The 26,456-nt window shown below is 53.0% G+C and overlaps 2 protein-coding genes across 2 annotated transcripts; one reads left to right on the top strand and one right to left on the bottom strand.

Moving 5' to 3' along the window:
* Positions 1 to 9,341: 9,341 nt before the first annotated feature.
* Positions 9,342 to 15,114, top strand: RPS9 (ribosomal protein S9). The gene is made up of 5 exons (XM_077757071.1): positions 9,342 to 9,424; positions 9,665 to 9,786; positions 9,995 to 10,117; positions 13,793 to 13,979; positions 14,857 to 15,114. Exons 2-5 carry the CDS (start codon positions 9,690 to 9,692, stop codon positions 15,032 to 15,034), a joined length of 585 nt encoding a protein of 194 aa, XP_077613197.1. The 5' UTR covers positions 9,342 to 9,424; positions 9,665 to 9,689; the 3' UTR covers positions 15,035 to 15,114.
* On the bottom strand, positions 13,071 to 21,540 carry LOC144225676 (leukocyte immunoglobulin-like receptor subfamily B member 4). The gene is made up of 9 exons (XM_077756919.1): positions 21,136 to 21,540; positions 20,882 to 20,917; positions 20,391 to 20,726; positions 19,433 to 19,852; positions 18,427 to 18,537; positions 18,004 to 18,046; positions 17,881 to 17,927; positions 17,637 to 17,689; positions 13,071 to 16,351 (listed from the first exon to the last, which is right to left on the bottom strand). The coding sequence occupies exons 1-9, from the start codon at positions 21,182 to 21,184 to the stop codon at positions 16,157 to 16,159; spliced, it is 1,290 nt and encodes a 429-aa protein (XP_077613045.1). The 5' UTR covers positions 21,185 to 21,540; the 3' UTR covers positions 13,071 to 16,156.
* Positions 21,541 to 26,456: the final 4,916 nt, after the last annotated feature.

Raw genomic sequence — 26,456 nt, 5'->3', positions numbered from 1 at the left:
ACACGGGACAGATGCCCATAGCTGACAGCACCAGATTTAGTCTGTTTGAGGGCACACGGGGGGTTAGTCCATCCGGACCAGGAGCACGTGTTCCAGATTTCCAGCCAGAAACATGCGCGAGGGGAGCCCAGCTTCCAACCGTCCCCGGGGTGCTGATATTTCCCCGTGAGAAGACGTGGGGTCTCGCGGGATCCACAGGGATGGAAAATCCCTCCCTATGACCCCTGCATGGTCCCAGGCACCGGTGGGAACTCGGCTTTGGTCTCTGTTCCCTGCTGTTGTTCTGACTCCAGTTTTGGAAATTTCATTTCCCGTTTCTCTGCATGTGTCCGTGGCAGCATATTTCAGACATACTGTGAGTGGCATCTTGGCTTTCAGATCAGACAAGGTCTCCAGTGGGTGCATCAACCAGCCAGCTGACTGCAGAGTCTGACCCCAGGATCCCATCACCTCATCAGGATGCAGCCCAGGGTCATCTTACCTGGACTGGAAACTCACAGTGACTCATCCCTCCCATGCACCTGATACCAAATCTCCACAACCACCCTGAGGTTTGCAGTTCAGGACAAAATGCTTCATATGGGGAAACTGAGGCTTAGAGAGGGGATATTACCCCCCACGGTCATGCTGACAGTGGATGATCCAGGAATATTTCAGTGAAGATCTCTTTTCCTTCAAAATGTGACCTGTACCCCATAGTAGTGTCCCCTAAAGTTTATAGGCAGGACCTCAGAATGGCTAGGACAGCTTTGGCCCAGGAAAGAGGGGCACTGAGGAGGCAGGAGGGACTCACAGGCATGTTCTCAGGAAGGGGGGCGGTGGACGATGACACAGGAAAATAGAGAAGTCCATGAAGTCTGAGATAGAAAGCCCACAGTCCGGGGCCAAGAGAGGGTTGGCATTTCCTTCTCCATTTCCCTGTATTTCTCCTCTGTGTGCATCACCTCGGTGATCCTGACCTGACCATGCAGAAATGTCCCAGTTGTGTCTGCACTGACATGAGACTGCAAAGGAGCCACAATCCTCATCCCCTGTAGCATCTCCGGGACCTGGGGACCCCGTGTGAGGTGAGGACCCCCGGGGATGGGCTGAGAATGAAGGAGGCCCCATAGGAGAGGCTCTGGGAGGGAAGGATGTGCCGTGATCTTCTCACCTGGACGGGGCGTCTCAGGAAGGCTTGGGTCCACTTGCTGCACCACCATAGACACCACACTTGGGTCCTTGGGGCGGGTTGTTCCCCTTCTGTGGAGCTGCTGACGTACAACCCCATGACCAAGCAGACCAGCCTCCGAGTGGACACGCCCTGTGGGTCTGTCTGACCTGCGGGCATCGAAGTTCCTCCCTCTGCAGAGCCAGATTCAAAGTGATACCATGACCTCCACCCTCACGGCCCTGCTCCTCCTCGGTGAGATCTCAGGAGGGGAGGGGACGCCCTAGTCTGGGAAGGACCTGCCTCACAGCCAGGCCCTGGGCTGCCAGAGACCCCAGGCACAGGAGCTCATGGGGAGGAGGGGTTCTGCTCAGGATTCAGGGCAAACCTCTCACAGGGACTCTCTTGCAGGGCTGAGTGTGGGCCCCAGGACCCGAGCACAGGCAGGTGAGTCTGTCCCCAAGGGTCCCGTCCCACGTCCTCACTGGGGACAAGGTCCACCCACCAGGCACCTGGGGATGGAGAACAGCAGTTCTGGGCAGATGGAGGGGGGACGTATGGGGATTTGGGGCTGAGCTGGGAACTGGGGGTGGNGGGAGGAGGGCTGGGGTGGTCATGGCACAGGGAGAGGGTGGGGGCCCAGCTGGGCGGGAAGCCCCACCCCTCCCCCTCTCCTGACCCCAGGACCCTCCGTGGGTACGTGAGGGTCTGTCAGGAGGAGGCGGGTGGGTCTATGGGAGCAGGGGTGAGGTATGCCGTCAGTTCAGGCACCTCTGAGACACTGGCTTGGACACCCCCCTCCCCGGTCTGGGCCTCAGTTTCCCCACGTGTAAAGGAGAGAGCTGTGGCCCAGATTAGATTTCCCCTTAGTTCTGATGGTGGCTCCGACCCCCTGGGAGAGGAGGGCTCACGGGGAAGCCCCTCCAGGTCCTGATTCTATGGGGGCCTGACCCTCGGCGGCAGTGACGATGACCCTGTGGGGGAGGGGCGGGAGGACAGTGGCTGGGACTTCCGGTAATAAGGGGAATGTGGAAGGACCCTCAGCCCCAGACAGAGGGGCTGGGACACACCCGCCTGCAGACGAGGAGCCCAGAGCCCCCGCTGGTGTCGGCCTGGGGGCAGCGTGAGGAGAGCACAGGGCGCCCACAGCCCGGTCCTGTCCCCGCCCTGCCGCCCCCACGCTGGGCCCCCTGGGACACGTGATCAGCCTCCCTGGGCCTCAGTTTCCTGTCTGTGGGGTGGGTGGGCAGGCAGCACGTGCCTGGCACACAGTAGGCGCTCAGCTAAACCGCATCACCGGCTCATTCGCGGTGTGCTTGTGCCCAAGGCCTCACCTGGTACCTGTACGTCCTCATCGGGGCCGCGGGGGCCTTGGCGCTGCTGCTCTGCCTCCTGGTCGTCCTCGTCCGTCGCCGGCGTCGGGGCGCAGGCAGGAAGCCGGGTGAGAAGGGACGGGGTGACCAGCCCCAGGGGGTGGGGACCCTCCCGCGGGTGAGGGCGGCGCAGGGCAGAGGGGCACCAGCCGCGGGAAGGGCCGGCGTAGGAAGACCGTCTGCAGAGTCTCGCGTCAGAGCGTCTAGAGAGAAGACCCCTAAGGCCGCCCCGGGCGCCAGTGTAAGGTGTTTCCCCGCTTCCGCGTCGGGAGATGGGGAAGCGCAGGCGGTGAGTCCTAGGGGCCCCTCTCCCCCGGGATCAGCTAGGAAGGGGTCGGGCCTGGGGTGGGGTCCTAACTTCCCAGCCCAGGGCGAGGCTGATTCCCAACTTCCTGCAGGGGCCGCAGACCCGGAGCCCAAGGACAGAGGCCTGCAGGACAGGTAACCTGCGCCCGAAGACCCCGGACCCCCACCCGTCTGCCCTCTATGCCCCCTAACCCCCCCATCTCCTCCCCAGCTCCAGGCCAGCTGCTGCCGCCCAGGANGACGAGTGCACCTCATTCCTCCCAATTCGGGGAGCCCCCAGAAGAGCCCAGTGTGTATGCTGCTCTGGCCGTCCACTAGCCCAGGAAGGACCCGCACGCCACACTCCAGGGAGGGGACCGCAGGGACCGCAGGAGGCACAGGAACTGCCTACAGGTCACCTGATGGCCCCAGCCAGCCTGGACTCCTAACATAGACCAGTAGGAACCCGTGGGACCCTCTGGGAGCCACCTGATTCTGCCATCAAACATAGCTGTGCGCCTGTATTTGGAAATAAAGCAACGGACTTCTCAATAATCCACGAATGAAGTGAGAAAACGAAAATGGAAATGGGAGAATGTTTACACTGAATGATAATGTAAATGTTACACATCAGACCTGTGCCACAGGAAAATTTAGAACCAGGAACAAAGGCATTAGAAAAGAAAAAGCCTAAAAAGTCATGATCCAAACTACTGTACCAATAGAATAGAAATAGAAAAAAATAGCAAATTATTCCTAGTGAAGGTAGAAGGAAGGAAATTATAGCAATAAGAATAGCTACTAATGAGGACAAACAAAAATAGAGCATAATCAATAAAGTCCCAAATGTTCATTCTTGAAAACACTTTCATAAATCCTAGCCACAATGCCAAGAAAGACAGACAGAGAGAGAGGTAGAGAGAGAGAGGGCACACATTATCATTGTGAGGACAGAATCACATCCTATAGACTTTAAATACATCACAGAATGTATTACATTTATTTTTGTTACTTATATTTATATTATGAATGATTTAATGCTAATACATTAGAAAACGTAGAGGAAATGGACAAAATCCTTAAAAATGCAACTTACCAAAATGATGGAATAGGAATAAATAGAAACTCTAATTGCTGTATGGATAAAGTATGCTGAATACACAATTAAAGTTTTTTCCACAAAGGGAACTGAGTCTGGAAAGTGTGACTGGCGAATGCTTCCAAACACTGATGCATTCATGAAATACACACACATGTGCATGGACACACCTACCTACATGTGAACATGCAAACACACGTATGGACACACAGGCACGTATACAAACACATATACACACAAACACGTGAACACACATGCACACACAGACACATGGGCACACCTACATGCATGTGAGTGTGCACAAACATTTGAACACAAGGACACATATATGCACAAACATGTTAACACATATGCACACAGAGACACGTGGACACACCTACATGCACATGAACACACACAGACACATGGACAGACTACATACACGTGAACATGTGAACACATACAAACATGTGAATACACATGCATACACACAGCCAGGCCTACATACACACGAACACGTGAGCGGACAGAAACATGTGAACACACACACATATATACACAAAAATGTGAACATACATGTGAGCACATCAACACATATATGCAGAAACACATGCACACACAGATACCAGGACAGGCTTACATACATGGGAAGGCACACTTGAGCACACACACAGAAACACCTACACACATGAACATAGGAATACACTTACAAGAACCAGTGAACACATACATGCACATGTGGACATATGGACACACCTACATGCACAAACACATGAGCACACATGTGAACACACAAATGAACACAACACTCATACACATACCAAGCTTACACAGGCTTCCCCAGAGAACATAGAAAAAAGGAATGCTCCCTTGACACATTTTATCAGGGCAGAAAAACAAAAATTAACATGAAAACCTGACAAGGAAACTACAAAATGGGAAAATCACGGTGAGCTCTGTCGCGGGGACTCGGGTATAGATCTCTAAACAAAATATCCACGGACGAGGTTCAGCGATTTATAAAACAGGTAACATATCACGACCATGCAGGTATTTTTTTTCTTCAGGAATGCCTGGTGAGTTTCATATTCAAAATCAATCAATACAATTCAAACATTAAAAGAAGAAACAGTGTGGTGCTTGGGTGGCTCAGTCGGTTGAGCGTCCGACTTTGGCTCAGGTCATGATCTCAGTCCATGGGTTCAAGCCTCGTGTCGGACTCTGTGCTGACAGCTCAGAGCCTGAAGCCTGCTTCAGATTCTGTGTCTCCCTCTCTCTCTGACCCTCCCCTGCTCACGCTGTCTCTCTCTCTCTCTGTCTCTCTCAGAAATAAATAAAACGTTAAAAAATTAAAAAAAAAAAGATTCAACATTCTAATCTGTAAAGGATTAATGCAATGTCACTGGACATAGCATAAATGTCCAAAAATGAATTGCATTTCTGGGTGTGCCTGAGGGGGCTCAGTTGATTAAGCCTCTGAATCTTCAGTTTTGGCTCAGGTCATGATNGCTTCCCCACTCATGCTCGCTCTCTCATGAAAATAAACAAACATTAAGATATATATAAATCAATTGCATTTCAGACGTCCACTTTGGGGGCCATGAGGATGGGGAGAGCGGGTTGGGGGCGCCAGGAGAGCACAGGGCAGAGGGGCAAACTGCAGGGTCCTCTCCCTTCTGAGCGTGGGCTGCATGCACGTTATTTCAAAGACTGAGGCAGTGGAAGCAGATGATCACCATCTGGATGGGGATGTTACTGGATGTATCATCCAGTGATGTTCATGTATTGTGAAATACGGATAAATGATGAGCACTGGGTGTTCTATGTAAGTGATGAATCACTAAGTTCTACTCCTGAAACCATTACTACACTATATGTTAACTAACCTGGATTGAGATAAAATTTAAAAAATAAAATAAAATAAAGAAATGTGGATAAATTGAGGTGTTACATTAATTCCCAGAGCCCACAAAGAGTTGGGAGAAGTTTGAATTACACACAATAGACACACGTTTCCTCTTGTCACACCTTCTTCATGGCGCTGCACAGACACTGCGGTTTTTACAGACTGAAGGTTTGGGCAAACTTGCATCACGCAAATATACTGGTGCCATTTTTCCCAACAGCATTTGCTCACTTCGTGTCTCTGGGTCACGTTTTGGTAATTATCCCAATGCTTCAAGCTTTATCATGATTATTATATTTGTGTTGGTGGTCTGTGAGCAGCGATCTTTGATGTCCCCATTGTCTTTGATGTTTTGGGGCGCCACGAACCACACCCTCATAAGAAGGCAACTTAATAAATGTTGTGTGTGTTCCGACCNGACTGAAGGTTTGGGCAAACTTGCATCACGCAAATATACTGGTGCCATTTTTCCCAACAGCATTTGCTCACTTCGTGTCTCTGGGTCACGTTTTGGTAATTATCCCAATGTTTCAAGCTTTATCATGATTATTATATTTGTGTTGGTGGTCTGTGAGCAGCGATCTTTGATGTCCCCATTGTCTTTGATGTTTTGGGGCGCCACGAACCACACCCTCATAAGACGGCAAACTTAATAAATGTTGTGTGTGTTCCGACCGCTCCACCAACCGGCCGTCCCCATCTCTCTCCCTCTCCTTGGGCCTCCCTGTTCCCAGAGACACAACAGTAGTGACATCAGGCCCGTTGACACCCTGCAGTGGCTCCGAGTGTCCTGGCGAGAGGCAGAGTCACGCGTCTCTCCCTGTAAATCAGAGTAAGCGAGAAGTGAGTAAGCTCCATGAGGAAGGCGTGTTGAAGGCCGAGCAGGCCAGAAGCTGGGCCTGTGGTGCCAGACAGGAGGGTGCAAATGCGAAGGAGGGGTTCGTGAAGGATGTTGGAAGCGCTGCTCCCGGGCAAGGCCCTGACTCCCTTCAGTCCTGTGAAGGCTGAGAGAGGCGTGGAGGCTGCAGAAGACCGGGCTGAAGCCGCCAGTGGTGGCTCAGGAGGCTGAAGGAAAGCCGTCTCCACAACATCAAGTGCAAGGCGAAGCAGCACGTGCTGATGGAGACGCCGCAGCAGGTTCTCCAGGCCTCGCTGGGGCCCCGCGTGGAGGTGGCGACACCGAACAGCAGGTTCCCGGGGTCGACGCAACCGCCTCCTGCAGGAAGCAGATGCACGTAGGGCTCTCATCGCCAGAGACGGGGGCCGACGCCTGGCTTCAGAGCTTCCGAGCACAGGCCGAGCCCTGCTAGGGGCGAAGGCAGCTGTGACCTTAGGTGCAAGTCAGTGCTCAGTGACCGCTCTGGAAGCCCCAGGGCCCTGAAGACTGTCACCGAACCCCTGCCTGTGCTCCAGAAGCCGAGCAGCGGAGCCTGGAGGGCAGCACGCCTGCTGACAGCGGGGTTACTGAATATTCTAAGCGCACCGCGGAGACCTGCTGCTCAGGAAAAAAGATCCTTTCAAAACGTGACTGCTCACTGACGACGCACCTGGCCGCCCTAGAGCTCCGAGGGGGATGCACCACGAGAGCACATTGTCTTCCTGTTTGCACACACAGCACGCATCCTGCAGCCCGCGGATCAAGGAGTAATTTCAACTTTCAAGTCTTAGCAGTACAGGGATACACTTCTTAAGTGTGTAGCTGCCGCAGACAGAGATTCCTCTGATGGATCTGGGCAAAGTCAATTGAAAGCTTCTGGAAAAGATTCAGCATTCTAGATGCCACTGGGGACGTTCAGGATTCGTGGGAAGAGGTCAACATATCCACATTAACAGGAGTTTGGAAGAAGCTGATTATGACCCTCATGGATGACGGTGAGGGGTTCCAGACTTTGGTGGAGGACGTAACTGCAGATGTGGTGGAAACAGCAAGAGAACCTCAGTTAGAAGTGGAGCCTGCGGGGCGCCTGGGGGCTCAGTCAGCTAAGTCTATGACTTCAGCTCAGATCACGATCTCACGGTTCATGGGTTTGAGCCCCGCGTCACGCTCTGTGCTGACAGCTAGCTCAGAGCCTGTTTAAGATTCTGTATCTCCCCTTGTGTCTGGCCCTCCCCTGCTCTCTCTCTCTCTCTCTCGGAAATAAATAAAACGTTAAAAAATTTTTAAAAAGTGGAGCCTGAAGATGGGAATAAGTTGCTGCGCTCTCACGATAAAACTTTAATGGATGAGGACTCACCTCTGAAGGAAGAGCAAAGAAAGTGGTTTCCTCAGATGGAACCGACTCCTGGGGAAGATGCTGTGAATACCAGGGAAATGACAACAAAGGATGGAGACTATCCCATGAACTTAGTAAGGCAGTGGGATTTGAAAGAATTGACTCCAATTTTGAAAGAAGTCTACTGTGGGTAAAATGGTATGAAACAGCATCGCCTGCTGTAGAGAAACTGCAACAGGAAAAGTCAATTGATGTGGAAAACTTCCCTGCTGACATTTTTTTTTTAATGTTTATTTATTTTTGAGAGAGAGAGAGACAGTGTGAGTGTGGGAGGGGCAGAGAGAGAGAGAGAGACAGAGAGACAGCCAGCCAGAATCCAAAGCAGGCTCCAGGCTCTGAGCTGTCACCCCAGAGCCTAATGTGGGGCTCGAACTCCTGAATCGGGAGATCATGACCTGGGCTGAAGTTAGATATTTAACCGACTGAGCCACCCAGGTGCCCCTGACATTTTTTTTTAAATTTATTTCTGAGAGAGAGAGACAGAGCATGAGCACGAGAGGGTCAGAAAGAGAGAGACACAGAATCCAAAGCAGGCTCCAGGTCCGAGCTGTCAGCACAGAGCCCGACGTGGGGCTCAAACCCAGAACCGTGAGATCATGACCTGAGCCAAAGTCGAATGCTTAACGGACTGAGCCACCCAGGCGACCCTCCCGGCTGACATCTTGAAGAGGTTGCCAGTCACTCCATCTCCAGCAACCAATACACTGACCAGTCAGCAGCCACCAACATGGAGGCAAGGCCCTCCACCTACGCAAGGGCTCGAACCCACAAACCGCGATATCATGACTGAGCTGAAGTCGAGGGCTTAACCGACCGAGCCACCCAAGCGCTCCAACCCCAGTATTTTAAAATTAAGGTATGTACTTTTTTTTTTACAGACATAATGCTATTTCACACATAATAGACCACAGTATAGTATGAACAGAACTTTTACACCCACTAGAACACCAAAAATTAATTCGATTTGCTTTATTGCCATATTCCCTTATTGGTGGTCTGGAATTAACTCCCCAATATTCCCAGGTGTGCCTATAATCCTAGAGATGGGGTGGCTGCAGCCCAGAAAAGGTGGACATCGCCACTTAGAAGCCGCCTAGCGGGTCGTGTTAGGTCACCGCCAGGGTCCGCAGGACGTCCTCACTTCACCGGGGATTGGCGTTGCGATCCCGTCAGGCACGGACCTCAAGCTCAGCTTGACGCTCTAGCCCTACCTGTCCTCTCGACTGCTTTTCCGCTCGGCACCGCCTCTTCTGATTCGCAGGCTGGCGGCGTGCGAGCTGACGTCACCAGGCAGCGGCGTTGGTATAAAAGCGGGGCCGGGCGGCGTGTACTCCTCTTTGCCAGTTCTCGGAGATCACGGTAAGGTTTGTTCGGCTGTCCGGCTCCCTGACCAGGGTGTGGTTTGCAGGGGCGTAAAGACCTTCTGACATTAGAAGAGTATGTTAAGAAGGCCGAAGGTAGTTGAACGGGAGTGCGGAGCGCGGGTCGCGCCGGCATTGGGGGCGTCGCGGACGGTTCTCGCGAGGCTGCGGCGGCCTTGTGGGACTGCGCAGGTGCCGCGCGCGGGCCTCACAGGCCCGGATTTTTTGTCCCGCGCAGGCGCACACGGGCATTCGCGGCCAACATGCCGGTGGCCCGGAGCTGGGTTTGTCGGAAAACTTACGTGACTCCTCGGAGGCCCTTCGAGAAATCCCGCCTCGACCAAGAATTGAAGCTGATCGGTGAGTGGCATGACCCGGGTTTCTACTTCCGGGTCGGGGAGGGCTAGACTGGCGCGTAGGTGAGGCCGCACACGTGTCGCTGGTGTTCTCGCGGGAGCGTCCCCTGCCATCAGAGTGGGGGACGATTTGCGGGACTGCCGGGCCTGCGTTTGCACTAGGCCGTGGGCCTGAGCCCGCTCCCCCAACAGCCAGACTCCTCTCTTCGCAGGCGAGTATGGGCTCCGCAACAAACGTGAGGTCTGGAGGGTCAAGTTCACTCTGGCCAAGATCCGCAAGGCTGCCCGGGAGCTGCTGACGCTGGACGAGAAGGACCCGCGGCGGCTGTTCGAAGGTGAGGGAGCATGCACCAGCCCGCGGGAAGCAGGGGGAGCCTGCCTCTGGCCTTGGGTCTGAGTGGAAGTCATCCGTGGGAAAAATGGGTCTGGATCCATATCCCAGTTTTCCGTAGGCGTGTGACGCCGGGCTCACCAAGCATCGTCTGCTTTTATAGGGTGGTCAGCGGTCTTTACCAAAGACCTGTGGGGCGATCATTTAGGGAGGGAATGCAGATTATTGGAACTTGACCACCTTCCTAGAGCAACGGCTGATTCAGTCACCTTTAGGATTTCTCAGATTGTAAGGTGGCAATAATAATTAAAGTAGCTGGAATTTTATGAGGATTTCTGAGCTTCGTAGGGGTAGTTTATGATATTACCATTTTACAGGTGAGCCTCTCTGTCTGGAGGGCATGCCCCAGAGTCCAGGTGAACTCCTGATGGGGATTAGAACACATGACCAACAGTTGAAAAGAGTATCTGAATGTGAAAAAAGTCAGATAACTGATGATCCCGGAATAGCTTGAATATTCCAAAAGCTTCTATCAGTAAACTGTACATACTGTGCAGTTTGCTTGTTCTGTGTTTTGGCTGCCTCACAGCTATCTTTTTACACTGCTGTGTGCTTGAGTTTAGGGAAACTTGATTTATGGTGAAAAGCCGCATGGGGGGTGGCTGGGAATCCTGCTTGGCTTTTTTCTAAATTTTCAGTCAGATCACTTGCTTGATTTCTCTCCCAGTTTCATAAGAAGGAAACCGCTTTTATATTTGAGCCCTCATTGTTAGGCTTGGGTGCTCAGTCATATTAGACGTTGAGAAAGGTCTGGAGCATGTTTAAGCATCACCAGTTGATCACGTGATCAAGAAATTCAGGAATCCCCTCCCCGGTGGATGCTTGGGTGGGACTAGGTGCAAAATTAATTCACCGCCTCCGAAGTTTATTATACCTAGATACGGCTGTCCTGGCATTGATGGAATGGCTGGCCCACTTCTTTCTTTAAGGACGTGTTTATGGTTTTAATAGTAAATAGGAAATAACATTTTTTAAATGATAGTGGTTTATTTTACATAGAAATCTCTAAAAAGATTGTAAATTTTGGATTGTTGTCAAGTTTCTGTTCTCTAGCATAAGGACAAAAAAGGCAAAAAGTATCCTAGTTGGTAGATAATCCCAAACTGGTTATTTGTGTGTGGGTATCTTTTGGAATAATATCCTTTTTTTTTTTTAATGTTTTTTAATGTTTTATTTATTTCTAGGAGAGAGACAGACAGCGTGAGCAGGGGAGGGTCAGAGAGAGAGGGAGTCACAGACTGAAACAGGCTCCAGGCTCTGAGCTGGCAGTCAACACAGAGCCTGACGCGGGGCTTGAACCCATGAACCGCGAGATCATGACCTAAGCGAAAGTCGGATGCTTAACCGACTAAGCCACCCAGGCGCCCCTGGAATAATACCTTTTTATTATTATAAAATAAAATCTGTGAATTTTACCNAACCCATGAACCGCGAGATCATGACCTAAGCGAAAGTCGGATGCTTAACCGACTAAGCCACCCAGGCGCCCCTGGAATAATACCTTTTTTTTAACCAAGGTAAAATTCACAGACCACATGTGGTTTTCAGATGTGCAGCATGATTCAGTATTTCTGTGTACCATGAGATGATCACGGTAAGTGATCTAGTTTCTCTCTCACCATCTACCTTCAACAAAAAAGCTTTTGGGGTGCCTGGGTGGCTCAGTCAAGCATCCAACTTAAGCTCAAGTCATGATCTCATGGTTCATGAGTTCGAGCCTGTTTCAGATTCTCTCTCCCTCTTTCTGACCCTCCCCTGCTCATGGTGACTCTGAGAAATAAATAAGACATTAAAGATTTAAACAAAAAAACTTTGTTGTAATGAGAACTTTTAAGATGTACTCTCTTGATGCAGCTACTCTTGACCTCAGGGTTATGAATTCCAGCCTCATGTGAGGTGCCTGTTTCTTTAGAAATAAAGTCTTAAAGATGTGCTCTCTTGGCAACTTTCTCGTACATGGTAAGTATTCTAATTGGAATTGTACTTGTTGACCGCCTTTACCCATTGCCTCTGCACCTCTGAAACCACCGTGATGTGCTGAGTCTGAACTTGGTATGTTCTTGATGATGGTGGCTTTATGTGGATTCTGTGTATAAGTGAGATCACGGACAGTCTGATTTATTCCACTTAGCATGGACCTTGGGGTCTGTCTGTGTTTCGGTGCCAAGACCTCGTTGTTCATGGTTGAGGGATACCCCGCTGTGTGCATGCTGCATCTTTCACCCACTCCACCACCTAGTGAACACTTAGTTGTCTCCGTGCCTTGCCTACCACAGATAATGCTGTGGCCTTGTTGGAGGAGCTGCTCTCCCAGTTAGTGCGTTCATTTTCTTTGGCTAAACACCCAGAAGTGACACTACTGTGTCATCATAATTCTCTTTTTCACTTCTAAGGAATCTCCATCCTGTTTTCCAGACTGGCTGCACCAATTTAACTTTCCTGCCAACAGTGCATGAGGGTTCCCTTTCCCTACATCTTTGCAGGCTCTATTTTTTGTCTTTGAGGGTAGCTGTTTTGGCAGGTGTGAGGTGACTTCACGGTTTTGATTTGCTGTTCCCTTCTTTATTTTTGAGAGAGCATGAGCCAGAGGAGGGGCAGAGAGGGAGAGAATCCCAAGCAGGCTCTGCTGTCAGCCCGCAGGTGGCTGCAGGGCTCAATCCCACAAATGCTGGGATCATGACCTNCAGACGTTCAACCAGTTGAGCCACCCAGACACCTGGTATCATGGGTATTTTAGCAGTATTCTCCCAAACCATAAGTACGGAATATTTTTCTATTTTAATGTCTTGGGGGATTTTTTGTTGGGTGGGGGTAGAGTTTCTCCATTAGCTATGCTAGAAAGATTACATTTTTCCAGGGGCAATAGGGTAATATTACTATGATTAAAAATAAAGCCATTTCACAAGAAGAGAAACTTGTCCTTTTTAATGAAAAACAAAGTTGGGTTTTTCCCCCAGAGTCAGGGTGTTATTTAGCGGTGAACCCTGGGGCAGGGTTTGCCCCCCAGGATCCTAAGGACTGGCCACCATGGAGTGGTCAGGAGCTGTGGGCAAGTTGCAAAGCGTATACCTGGGGGTCACCGGCAGAAGGTCATGACAGCGTGCCATGAATTGTTGGCATGAACACACCATAATTTCTCAGCAAGAAACCACAGATAGGATGATGAGCAAATGACCTACTCTTTACCATGCCAAGTCTGAGGCTTCTCTAGGGCCTAGAATCTAGGTGCTGACAGCCCTGTATTTTCAGGGAAGGTGGCTGAGCCTCAGATTTGACTGACAGTAATGGTTTCTTGACTTTAGCAGGTTAGGTCTTGACCACTGTGCTTCATTGTGGGAATAATGGGTTAGCAACAGCAGCCCTTAGTCTTTTGTGGGGGGTGTTAAGTCCTCTTCTGGGATTCTCTGATGACTCAGGAAGGGTCTGCTCCTTGTTCTAGAGAACAAAGTGGTGTGTGGTCACCTGCCCTCTGTGGTAAGACAAATGTGGCCGTGAGGATTGTGGGAGTCACACCGTGGCCACTGTTGGATCCTACATCACTTCCCGCTCAGTCCCACCTCCATGGTAGGGAGCTCCGAAGTGGCCCAGAAACGTGAATGTGTGCTTCCTTCCCTTACAGGTAACGCTCTGCTGCGGCGACTTGTGCGCATTGGGGTGCTGGACGAGGGCAAGATGAAGCTGGATTACATCTTGGGCCTGAAGATTGAAGATTTCTTAGAGAGGCGCCTGCAGACCCAGGTCTTCAAGCTGGGCTTGGCCAAGTCCATCCACCATGCCCGCGTGCTGATCCGCCAGCGCCATATCAGGTACCACCTCTGGGCTCTTGGAGTCACTCCCACACCCCATCCTTCTGGTTGCCCTTCCTGAGTTTGCTGTCCTTACCTCCTGTGCAGACCTTGGAGGTGACAGGTGTGAACACCTTGAGGGTACAGATTGACCTCAGCAAAGAGCTCATGGGGTGCTGGGGACAGCTTTATTCTCCCCCTAGCCCAGCGCAAGGGTCACTGCGGCCTGAGCCGTACACCTTGTGAAGGCTTCTACAGGCCTGCAGGCAGCTGGACAGGTAACCACTCTGGGTGCGCCCAGCTGAGAGGTTCTTGGGCCTCAGCTGGCTTGAGTGGGTTCGTGGGTCCAGCTGTCTGTTGGGCCCACACCTGGTGGCTGTTGTGTTCTTGCACAATGTCTGTGTTAACTTGGTAAGCTCGCCATAGTCTGGTTTGATGCTCAAGTGACTGTGGGGACCACAGGGGGCGGGGGGTGTGTGTGGCCAGCTCCAGGTGGCAGCTTTCAGGGCAGAAGGGTCTTCTGTGTGCTCTGTTTGCCCTTCATCAGATTCCGGAGAACATGGGCTTGGGTGGCGGCTAGGACTGTGAAGCTGCATGTTAGATGCTGAAGCTCAGTGGCTGGCACAGTTGAGGTTTAAAGATCAGATCCTGGAATTGCTGCCATGTCACCTCCTTACTTTGTGGTCACATGTGGGGGCTCCTTGTGAATGTCTGTTTCTGTAAGACACAAACCGGAAAGTCCTCTCTGATGCTGACACTCTTCTGATCACATGGGTGCTGTGGGGTCATTGTGGTGGCAGCACCCACTCTACCAAATGCAGAGTCCAAGCAGAGAGTAGGGTCTCGAATCTTGCTGGCGTCCTGTCCCCCATCCCCTCACCTGCCATCCCCCCTCCAGGGTCCGAAAGCAGGTGGTGAACATCCCGTCCTTCATTGTCCGCCTGGACTCCCAGAAGCACATCGACTTCTCCCTCCGCTCTCCATACGGGGGCGGACGCCCTGGTCGCGTGAAGAGGAAGAATGCCAAGAAGGGCCAGGGTGGGGCTGGAGCCGGAGATGATGAGGAGGAGGATTGAGCCCACCCCACCCATTACCCCCTGGACCCCTGGATTGCCTAGTTTTCTAGTTGGAAAATAAAACAATCAACCCTTTGGAACTGGTGTTTATTGGTGTTTGTCTCCCTTCTCTGAACATAGGTTTCTGTGGTGGGAAAAAGCCCAGGCTGGCTCCCTCACCAAGCTTTCTCAAACTAGCAAGTTCACACTTGGAGCATTGCCTTTATTTAAAGGGGCCTGGGGAGCCTACCAGCTGGCGGTCCTTGTTGGGGCAGGGGAACTACACCCCGTTTGATCTCTGTGGGGAGACCAGTGTTGCCAAGCCAGCTATTTGCACTGGGGTGGGGTGGAGTCCTTTTCAAACTGGAAGTAGCAAGTGAAGGTCAGGGGTTAACATTGGGGTGGGAGCAGAGAGCTGAAACTGGGGTCACTGGTGGGGATGAACTAGTGTAGTTGGTTTTTGGTAGGGAGTCTTTGAGAGGATCCACAGGCTCAGCTCCTTTTGGTGTGGTTGAGAGGTGGGTAAGTCCTAATTAGTGGCCTGTGGGAAGGGACATTCAAGGTGCTCCATTCCCCTCCCCTTGCATCTGGAGTCTGAACACTCCTGGCCAGGAGGGAGCTGGGCTTCCCTTTCCTCTACTTTGGGAGGGGGAAGAAGGGCCTTGGTCTCAGGAAATGAGAGGCCCTTGGCATTGAGCAATGCCTCCTGGGCTGCAGCTGCTGCATGAGTCAGTCCTGTGGCTTTGGGCTCCGCTCCCTTGAAAGGGCCCAGCTTCAGTGATGGCCCTGGGGTCCTGGGAGGCTGTCTGCCTGCCTGCCATGGAGCCTGTGGAAGGTCCTGAGTCCTTGCATCCTAGTGTTGGTTGGTAGGCCCTGCCCTTCCCCCACCCCGTGTTGGCACTTACTAATTCGTGGTCTTGGCACTTAGGGTGGAATCCTTGTAGTGGGTAGGGTCCCTTTATAGGAACTGTAAGATGAGCTGTGTAATGGGAATTTCTAGAAGTTTCCACCGGGTCCCAGTAGTTGTCCCGTCTCCAGGCTGGCTAGGGTCAGGTAGCATTCGCTGGGCAGCTCCTCTGCCGTCCAGGCTCCTGCAGGAGACCTTCCAGACCCCTGGAGTGTGGGATGTGGGTCCTGCCTGGGCTAGCGGATGGCCAGAGACGCATACACACTGGGCTCTACTGGGGGGTCCTCTGTTTGGGAGGAAGGGGGTCCGCTGGTCTCCCGCCTGAGGGTCAAGCAGTTGAGTTGGGCATAGGTCACATCTTGAGGGTCTTCAGAAACCAAGCAGTTGATCTGGGCATAGGTCCCATCTTGAGGGTCTTCAGAAACCACAGCCTGGAGCAGAAGGAGAAGGAAGGCACATGGCTGGGGCAGAAGAAAGCCTGAGGCCTAGGGAGGGGAGGATGCACCCCCTGGGGGTCTAAGGGCCTTGTTAGACACAGTGAGGGGTGGTCTTGAGCCCAGTCTTGCTCTCCCTGAGCCTGTTATCTGTGGGGAAGGAGGACTTGACATCAAAATGCCTGTGGCCCGGACACGGAGCGGGTACATGGATGGGTGACCACTGGAATCTAGTGCTGGGGGAGGACGAGGCTGGAGGTAGGAATTGAGCGTGGGCCTTCAATGTGGGCGGACAGGCCATTCGTGCCCCCGCGGGGGGTTCAGCCTGTTGGCCAGGGTGAATCACGTGAACAGCCATGGCCATGGGTGGGACAGATGCGGAAAGACAAAGCCGAGGACTAAGCTAAGCTGTAGGACCACTCTGGATTTTAGGAGGTACCTTCTCTGGGCCTCTACTGGCCCAGGGCCTGGATTTCAGCCCTTTGTGCAGGGCACAGACAGCCCTAAACTCCAGCCCTGCCCCCTTGACCTGAGTGTCCAACAGCTCAGCATCAGAAGAGACCAAGGGCCCTGGGGTTGCAGCCACCCAGAGAGCGGCGGGCGTGCTTCCAGAAGGCAGAGGCTGCCGGCTGCCTGGTGGAGTGTCCGCTGGATTTACCACACGAACAGGGAGACGGGTACCCTGGTCAGGACCACGGGGAGCCCACCTGGCTGTCCAGCTGTCTGTCCCCTTCAGGCTCTGTGTTTTTCATGACGGCGTCTGGTGGGGACAGAACAAGGTGGTCCCATCTCATGCCAAGATCCTTTGAGATCTTAAATGGCAGGAGCCCAGAGAGGGTCAGTGATGTTCCAAGGCCACATGGCTCACGCCCAAGCCCAGAACCCTCTGCCACCGTCCCGGCCTCCCCGCCCACCACGTTCCCTGGGCCCGCCTCCTCCCAGNGGGACAGATGCGGAAAGACAAAGCCGAGGACTAAGCTAAGCTGTAGGACCACTCTGGATTTTAGGAGGTACCTTCTCTGGGCCTCTACTGGCCCAGGGCCTGGATTTCAGCCCTTTGTGCAGGGCACAGACAGCCCTAAACTCCAGCCCTGCCCCCTTGACCTGAGTGTCCAACAGCTCAGCATCAGAAGAGACCAAGGGCCCTGGGGTTGCAGCCACCCAGAGAGCGGCGGGCGTGCTTCCAGAAGGCAGAGGCTGCCGGCTGCCTGGTGGAGTGTCCGCTGGATTTACCACATGAACAGGGAGACGGGTACCCTGGTCAGGACCACGGGGAGCCCACCTGGCTGTCCAGCTGTCTGTCCCCTTCAGGCTCTGTGTTTTTCATGACGGCGTCTGGTGGGGACAGAACAAGGTTGCCCCATCTCATGCCAAGATCCCTTGAGATCTTAAATGGCAGGAGCCCAGAGAGGGTCAGTGATGTTCCAAGGCCACATGGCTCACGCCCAAGCCCAGAACCCTCTGCCCCCGTCCCGGCCTCCCCGCCCACCACGCCTCCTCCCAGGTGGCCCCAAGCTTCCCCTTACACAAGTTCTCATCCTGGGCAGCGTTGGCGGCGGCACTGGGACCGGAGCTGGGGAGGAGACAGGGCTGTTAGGGGCAGTGAGGGCCCACCGGCTGGGGGCAGTGGGGTCTCGGCGAGGTCTTACCTCTCATGCAGGCCTTCATCCTTGGGCGCTGGGACTGCGGCTGCTGCGGGAAGTTGGAATCAGCCTCCGGCTCCCCACCCTGGAACCCTCCCCTGGGCCTGCCTTAAACTGAGGGTCTCAGAACTGGAAAGATTATAATCCCTCCCGTCACCATATAGAATTCTAAAAGAAGCAGTTCTAAATGATAAAAAACAAAACTCGGATGTGTTCTCAAGCATTTCACAAATTTGAGAAGGCAAAAAATTAAAATATTTACACGTATGCTCACATGTACTCCTCTCCAGACTTTCTCACTGGGCGATGCTGGAGTTTTTCTACGCTGGCCTTTCCCACGCCTGGTGTCCCTCTGACTGGCGCCCTGAGCCACCCTCACCCACGGGAGAGTCACCACCCCCTGGGGCTGGTCGCCCTGTCCCTTCTCACCCGGCTTCCTGCCTGCGCCCCGACGCCGGCGACGGACGAGGACCAGGAGGCAGAGCAGCAGCACCAAGGCCCCCGCGGCCCCAATGAGGACGTACAGGTACCAGGTGAGGCCTTGGGCACAGGCACACCGGGAATGAGCCAGTGATGTGATTTACCTGAGCGCCTACCGTGTGCCAGGCACGTGCGGGGCTCTGGGCATTCACCTCCAACCTTGTTAAGGATTACGTAGCAGGGGACTGCCGTCCCGCTCACCCACTCCACAGACAGGAAACTGAGGCACAGGGAGGCTGATCATGTGTCCCAGATGGCCCAGCATGAAGGTGACAGGGCTGGGACTGGAACCCGGGCTGTGGGTTCCCTGCTGGGATTTTGGACTTTTTTTCACGCTGTCCCCTAACCACCCCCACCCCCAAGCAGAACACCAGAGCGCAGACCTGTCCACCAAACCCAGTCCCCACCCACTCCAAGCCCAGATCCGTCTCCTGCCGTGCACAGGCCTGACACCCCCCGCGGTGGCCTGTGTGGACGTGCTGTGTGCGTGTGCATCTGCAGGGGCAGGCAGAGGGCTCTGCCCTTCCAGAGCCCTGAGGGCGTTCACCCAAATCTCACAGTGGCCCTGAGGGAGGCGGCCGGAGGCCTGCTGTGTTCACTGTTAGCCATGGGGCTCGGAGAGGGACGGACTTGTCCAGGATCCCACAGCTGGGGAGAAGCAGAGCTGGGGTCTGAACCTGGGGCTGTGACTTCCAAGCCTTGCTCTTTCCCCCACTGCACAGCCGCTCTCAGGCTGAGCCCCCGTTGCCGTCTGGGGGGTGAACTCCATTACCTCCTGTGTGTGCCCACGGCCCCGCCCCAGCCCGCACACAGGGCAGCCACCTTCTTGCCCTTTGCAATTGGAGGACTCGGCCCAGTGAGAAGGAGCTTCTCAGGTCATAATCTCAGGAAGAGGCGGAGGCAAGCCTAGACGGAGCTCCTCCCACCCGCAACCCCCCACAGAGACCCCACTTACCCCTCCATGGGGTGACTGGTGCATCCTCAGAGCCTCCTGGGGACCAGGACAGGGAGGTAAGGGTGGTGCTCTGTGCTCCCCACTTCAGGGCGCTCCTTCCCCAGGTGGGAGCCAGCCTTTCCCTCTGCATCTGGTCCAGACTCAGGGCCCCCAGAACCCTGGGGTCACCCTGACACAAGCCATGCAGAGATGGTGATCTTGGTCCCCCAGGATCCAAGCCTCTGCTAGTCGCCCACCCTCGTGTTGGTGTCTGTGGGTGAGGAACACCTCGGACTGGAGACTGGAGGGGATGGGTGCTGGGCCTCAGTCCTCCTTCCGTCAGGGCCTCAGTGGGCAGGTGGGAGGGAAGGGGGTGCCCAACCATCCCTCTGAGAACCAGGCTTCCCGTCTGCCCTTCTGGCTTCTCCCCTCCTTTTATTTTTAATATTTAATATGGTTTTTTTTTAAATTTTTAATGTTTTTTATTTATTTCTGAGAGAGAGAGAGACAGCGTGAGCAGGGGAGGGTCAGAGAAAAAGGGAGACACAGAATCTGAAACAGACTCCAGGCTCTGAGCCAGCTGTCAGCACAGAGTCCGACATGGGGCTTGAACCCACAAAGTGTGAGATCATGACCTGAGCCAAAGTCAGACACTTAACTGACTGAGCCACCCAGGCGCCCCAATGGTTTATTTATTTTTGAGAGAGAGAGAGAAAGACAAGGGGAGGAGCAGAGAGAGAGGGAGACAGATTGTGAAGCGGGCTCCAGGCTCTGAGCTGTCAGCACAGAGCCCGATGCAGGGCTTGACGTCACCAGCTGTGAGATCATGACCTGAGCTGAAGTCAGACCCTTAACTGACCAAGCCACCCAGGCGCCCCGGCTCCCCTCCTTCTGTGATGCCCTCACTCCCGTCCCAGCCTAACACTTCCCTCTTGACAGGCCTCCCTGGGCATGACGACACAGGGCTGGGGCCCCTCACCTGAGACCAGCAGCTCGNAGGGGCCCTGGGGGGGAGCAGCTCCCGCCTTACCTGTCACCACCAGGGGCAGGAGGTCACTCCACTGTGACCAGCCCTTCCAGCTGTGATACTGACACTGGTATCGCCCTGCATCATGTGAGCTCGCGAGTTCAAGGGAGAAACTGGCCTTGTTGCTGGAATCCCGTGAGATCTCCATGGGCATGTATTGTGAGACCCTCTCTCTATACAGATAGAAGGCATCAGCCTGCCGAGGCGCCTGACACCAGATGGTCACAGGGCTCCACTTGGCGACATTGGGGCTGGGGTCAGCCCAGATGGAGGGTCTGTCGGGGGACCCTGGAAAGGAATCAGATGAGGAATTAGGAGCGTGGCCTTCTCCCCTGTTTCCCACCTGTCACCTCCCAGGCTGGTCAGCATCAGCCCAGACCCTCTGTGACCCCAGTTGCCCAGGGGGTTGTTGGGTGGAAACAGGGAGTCTGGGGAGCACTCACCTGCCTGTACCTGGCCCCATGGGTCCCGACACAGCCCTGGAAGAGAGTTCCCTGTGAGAGTGTCCCCCCCACCCCCCATGTAGCTGCTCCAGGCCTGGTCAGGTCCACTGACCACTGGGGCCAGTCTGGGCTGAGCACTCTCCTCCCCCAGAAGTCCTGCCCCCTGTGTGTCCCCTAGTCCTGGGGTCTGAGACCAGGACCTGCGGAGGCAGGAGGGAGGCCGACCCCATCCATCCTCTTGCCAGAAAGCTCACCGAGGCACAGAAGGGCAGTGAGGGTTGGGGTCCTGACGCTGCCTCCCATGGTCCCGGCGGTGCAGACAGCTTGCAGAGTCCTCAGAGCCTGTAGGACAGACACATGCGCGGGGTGTGACAGCCCGGGCTCCGTGTTCCCTGTCACATGAGGGGCCTCCCAGGAAGGGGAAGAGCCCTGCAGGGCCCCGCTGTGCTCTCCCTGAAGGGCGGCCCGACAGCAGAGGCCCCGTGACCTTTCAGACCAGATGTGAGTCTCACCAGACCCCACACACCCTGCCTGCCCCCCACCAAGCCCAGTCCAGAGAGGGACTCTGGTCTGGGATACGAGGTGGGGGAGGGAGGGAGGGCCGGGGCTGGGGGACGGGTCCTGTTTCAGTTCTGGTTCTGCCTGTGCCCCTTACAGAGGCTGTGAGATCTGGGTGAGATACTTCTCTTTCCTGAGTCCCGTAAATGCAAAGTTTCTTCCTTCCTTTCACCTTCCTGCCAGTCACTCAGTGTTTACTGAGTAGTTCCCACAGCCAGTCATGACTCCAGGCACTGGTGAGGGCGCCGGACTCCTTCCTTCCCTGGACTCATGGGGCTCTGGGTAGTGACAACAGATGATACAAACATTTAGGTGGGAAACAATTCTGTTTTGGTCTTACAAGACTGTGCCAGGTTGGAACTAAAAAGAAAACAGGGGAGGGGGCGCCTGGGGGGCTCAGTCATTTGGGTGTCCAACTTCAGCTCAGGTCATGATTTCACAGTTTGAATTCAAGCCCCGCGTTGGGCTCTGTGCTGACAGCTCAGAGCCTGGAGCTGCTTCGGATTCCATGTCTCCCTCTCTCTCTGCCCCTCCCCGACTTACACTCTGTCTCCCTCGTTGTCTCTCTCTCTCTCTCTCTCTCTCTCTCTCTCTCTCTCTCAAAAATAAATAAACATTAAAAAAAAGCAAAAGGAGGGGCACCTGGGTGGCTTAGTCAGTTAAGCATCCGACTTCGGCTCAGGTCATGATCTCGTGGTTTGTGGGTTCGAGCCCCGCGTCGGGCTCTGTGCTGACTGCCACTCAGAGCCTGGATCCTGTTTCAGTCTGTGACTCCTTCTGTCTCTGACCCTCCCCTGCTCACGCTGTCTCTCTCTCTCTCCTAGAAATAAATTAAAAACAAACAAACAAACAAACAAAAAAGCAAAAAGAAAAAACAGGGAACCATGCGATTTGATAACAGGTAGACATCATACAACCCGTGGTCCTTCTGGGGGTTGGAGGGACAGAAGGCAGGAACCAGGGGTCAGCGGAAATGGCATGGGGGGCATTCTCGGTCAGAAAGATCTTGAGCTGCTCTCAGAATCGAGAGCAATCAGGAGGAGGCCAGGGCCTTGTCACACAGGAGTTTGGTAATTGGGCCAGCCTCATAGAGTTCATCTTTAAAGCAGCGGGAAGGCTTTAGCCCCCAGACAGCATGAATGGATTTCTGTATGGAAAAGACTGACATTGTAGGAAATAAAATGCAGGAGGGCTCTATTGATAATTAGCTGTATTGATAATCATTAGTGAGACCCCAGCACTCCATCTGCCCCTTGGATCTTGTGTTGATCAGTATTTTAAGTTGTTTATGTGGTTTTTTCATTGAAGCCTCACAGGAATCTGACACAAAACACATTCACAGTTGAGTGCGACGAAGCAGGTGGCTTCCCAGTCTGGCAGGTCGGAGAGGAGTTGGCCAGGTTCAGACTGGCTGACGGGCCAGCCGGACAGAAGGCACAGAATTGTTAAGTAGCCCGGTTTGTGTGCGCTCGGGAGGTGTTTGGTTGGCCGGGGCTGCTGGCTTTAGCGCCGGCCCGATAGTCACAGCCTCGAAGATGAGATGGTGCAACATGGACCTTTGTGAAGGAGAGCGTGGGAGCGCTTTGAGCCTCACACAGGATGGGACCAGGCAGGGTGATTGGAAGGGTCCCGCGGAGATGGTGGGAGGAGCAGGAGGGAGGCTGGCGAGGTGATGCACGCGGGCTCCCTGAGTGTTGCGATGGCTCAGCCGTTGTTAAGTGTCTCAAGGGGTGTGGTGCTGTGCATCCGGTGACTGGATGTGAGCGCAGGGGGGCGAAGGCTGTTCACCCCCGTCTAGTGCCTGGAGGAGCCAGTGCGGCCGCCCCGGGGAGGATGACCCAGGGAGGGGGGGCATCGGGAGCCCATCGACAGACTGTCATTTCTCAGAAGGCAGCCCTTCCTCGTGCCCTGGTTTTGTGGATTTTCTTTACCCCCAACACTTCCCTTCCCTGACTTCCTTGTTCCTGTAAGTCACCACCATCTTCTCCTCACCACCTTCCTTCAGAACCTCTGAGTCATTTCTGCCCCCTCAGGGCCCCGTCCCCTCCATGGGACAGCCTTTCCACCCCATACTGCGTGCCCCTCCTCCAGGCACTGAGTAGGGGCAGGCGCTGGAGGCAATTCAGAGACTTAATTGAAGCTGAAACACTGTCAGTCATTCAGCACATACTTCCCCTTTTTGAGCCTTCTGTTCCTCATAGTGATGAGGTAGTGGCCTCTCCACCAGGAGTGCTGTGGTTCCTGACACACAGAGCTCTAGGCTACGTCTGGGGCAGTTCCGTGTGCGGCTTGTCAGCGTTGAGGTGACTGCCGTGCCAGAGTTCATATCACAGGGCCAATTGAAGGCCACAGCCAACATCCACTCCAAACACCCTGAAATTCTGGATAAAGGTTGTAACATACATGGCCACAGTGAAAACAAACCGGAGCCAGAAATGCAGCGTGGACCCCTAGACGTAAGCAGAGACCAGTGCTGATGGGCTTGGCGGTACGTCCCAGGGACGGGCCCCGGGACCTGGTTTGCTGTGTCCGTGTGGAGACAGGTGGCACAGCCCCAGAGGAGATGCGGGCTCCCGGTGTGAGGCCAGGAGCTCTGGGCCTGCTGCCTGTCCGAGTGGGGGCTGCCGTATCCCCACTCACTGACCTGAGGTCATGTCCAGACACGACAGTATGGGCAGCTATCAGTGTATATCTACATGTAGCTTGGAGCTCAGTTTTGAGTGATCCATGCACCGCTAGAACCCTAAGCAGAACACTGAGTTTGGGACACCTCCAGATTGTGAGTCTGAAGCAATTGCATGCTGGTCACTTGTTGAGGACTTCACAACACAGGAAAATGGGGGTGATAACTTCTGTGAAGGTGTGGGGTCAGTGGCAAAATGACCGAGCGTATGCAATCAACTGTGCCATGAAAAATAGAATACAGACCCAGTCATTGAGAGTTTTCCCACCCAAGGCAAGGGAGAGAATTTGGAAATTGGAAAGAGACTTAAAAATAAGCATGCTTAGGTCTTCAGCTAGAGGAAGATGAGACAGTCATGATATAAGAAGAGTCGTTCAGTGGAAAAAAAGAGATGCTCCCTAAGGAAATTTCATTGATCAAAACTCATTAATTGAATGAAGGGACCCAAAAGATCTCTTCCATAATAGAAGATAGCAGATCAGAAAATTGGGGAACTGGAAAACAAAACTCCGGAGGTATCCCAGAATGCAGCTGGACGTCATAAAAATAGAAATCAGAAGGATAAAATCTGAGACACGGAAAACAGAATAACCAGGTCCCAAGACATGTCTGTCCTTTGTTTTAGTGGAGGAGACGAGAGAATGATGAAGTGGCGGTAATCAGGTGTCATTGTTAAGGGGTTTGGGAAGTGAAACCGGAGAAATGGGCAGATGGGCCGTGAAAGCTGAACTGTAACTGGGAGCTGCATCCTCGAAAGCAGGCCACACTGTCGGTACCCGAGCCAGTTGGTAACCTGCTCAAACACACACACACACACCCTCCCCAGAGGACTGTACCAGAACCCAGTGCCGTCTGATGTAAAATTCAAAGAAACAAGAAGGTCTGAGTAACACTCAAAGGAAAAAATAATCAACAGACACCAACCCTGACCTGACCAACTGTCAAAAGCCTTTTTTTATGATCAATTTTCATGAAATAAGGGCAAACACTTGCAATAAATGGAAAAAAATAGACTTCTCTCAGCATAGAAATTATAAGGGAGGGAAAGGATATTTTAGGAAAAAATTAAGTAACTGAAATAAACAATTCATTGGTCTAATGGCAGGATGAAGATGACAGAAACAGGGGTCCATGAACTTGAAGACAGAACAAGGGAAATGCAATCTGAACAGTAGGTGAAAAAAAAAGATCTAAAAAAATGAATGCAGGGGTGCCCGAGTGGCTCAGTCAGTTGAGCCTCTAACTCTTGATTTCAGCTCAGGTCATGATCCTAGGATCATGAGATCAAGCCCTGAGTCAGGCTCCATGCTGAGGGTGGAGCCTACTTGGGATTCTCTCTCTCTCTCTCTCTGCCTCTCTCCCCCGTTTGCACTCTCTCTCTCTAAAATAAATTTTTTAATTTGTAGGGGTGCCTGGGTGGTTCAGTAAGTTAAGTGTCTGATTCTTGATATTGACTCAGGTCCTGGTGTTGCTGTTGTGGGACAGAGTCAAGTCAGACTCCACTCTGAGCTTAGCGTGCTTGGGATTCTCTCTTCCTCTCTCTCTACCCCTCTCCCTCTCTCGCGTGTTCTTTCTCAAAATAAATAAACTTAAAAAAATATTAAAAAGGATTTTTAATAAAAGACAAAAATTTAAAAGTGAACACAGATTCAGGGATTTGTGAGTCAATTGTATGTAATCAATCTGCCAGCAAAAAGAGAATGATATCAATGAAGAAAAAAGTTTGAAGAAGAGCTGTGCATTCCACAGATTTGTTGAAAGTCATACATTGACATGTACAAAGTCTAAGATGCTCAGCAAATGTAAAATAGGATGAGCTTTAAGAACCATGGCCACACACATCATAATCATAATTCAGGGGCGCCTGGGTGGCTCAGTTGGTTAAGTGTCTGACTTCAGTGCAGGTCATGATCTCACGGTTTCTGGGTTCAAGCCCCGCGTCAGGCTCTGTGCTGACAGCTCAGAGCCTGGAGCCTGTTTCTGATTCTGTGTCTACCTCTCTCTCTGATCCTCCCCTGCTCACGCTGTCTCTTTCCGTCTCTCAGAAATAAATAAAACATTAAAAATTTTTAAAAATAATCATAATTCAACTAGTCAAAAAAAAGGAAAAAATAGAGAAAAATGCCACTTTACATAAAGAGGGAAATTTGAATGATTACATATTTCATGTCAGAAACCATCATGGTCAGAAGACTTTAAAGTTCTGAGACAGGGGCGCCTGGGTGGCTTAGTCGGTTAAGCGTCCGACTTTCGCTCAGGTCATGATCTCGCGGTTTGTGGATTCAAGCCCCGCGTCAGGCTCTGTGCTGACTGCCAGCTCAGAGCCTGGAGCCT

The sequence above is a fragment of the Crocuta crocuta genome, unplaced genomic scaffold (genome assembly GCF_008692635.1).
Source record: "Crocuta crocuta isolate KB4526 unplaced genomic scaffold, BGI_CrCroc_1.0 scaffold142, whole genome shotgun sequence".
Classification (NCBI taxonomy): Eukaryota; Metazoa; Chordata; class Mammalia; order Carnivora; family Hyaenidae; genus Crocuta; species Crocuta crocuta.
The sequence above is the reverse complement of the archived record's forward strand: the minus strand, read 5'-3'. Positions and strand labels throughout refer to the sequence as shown.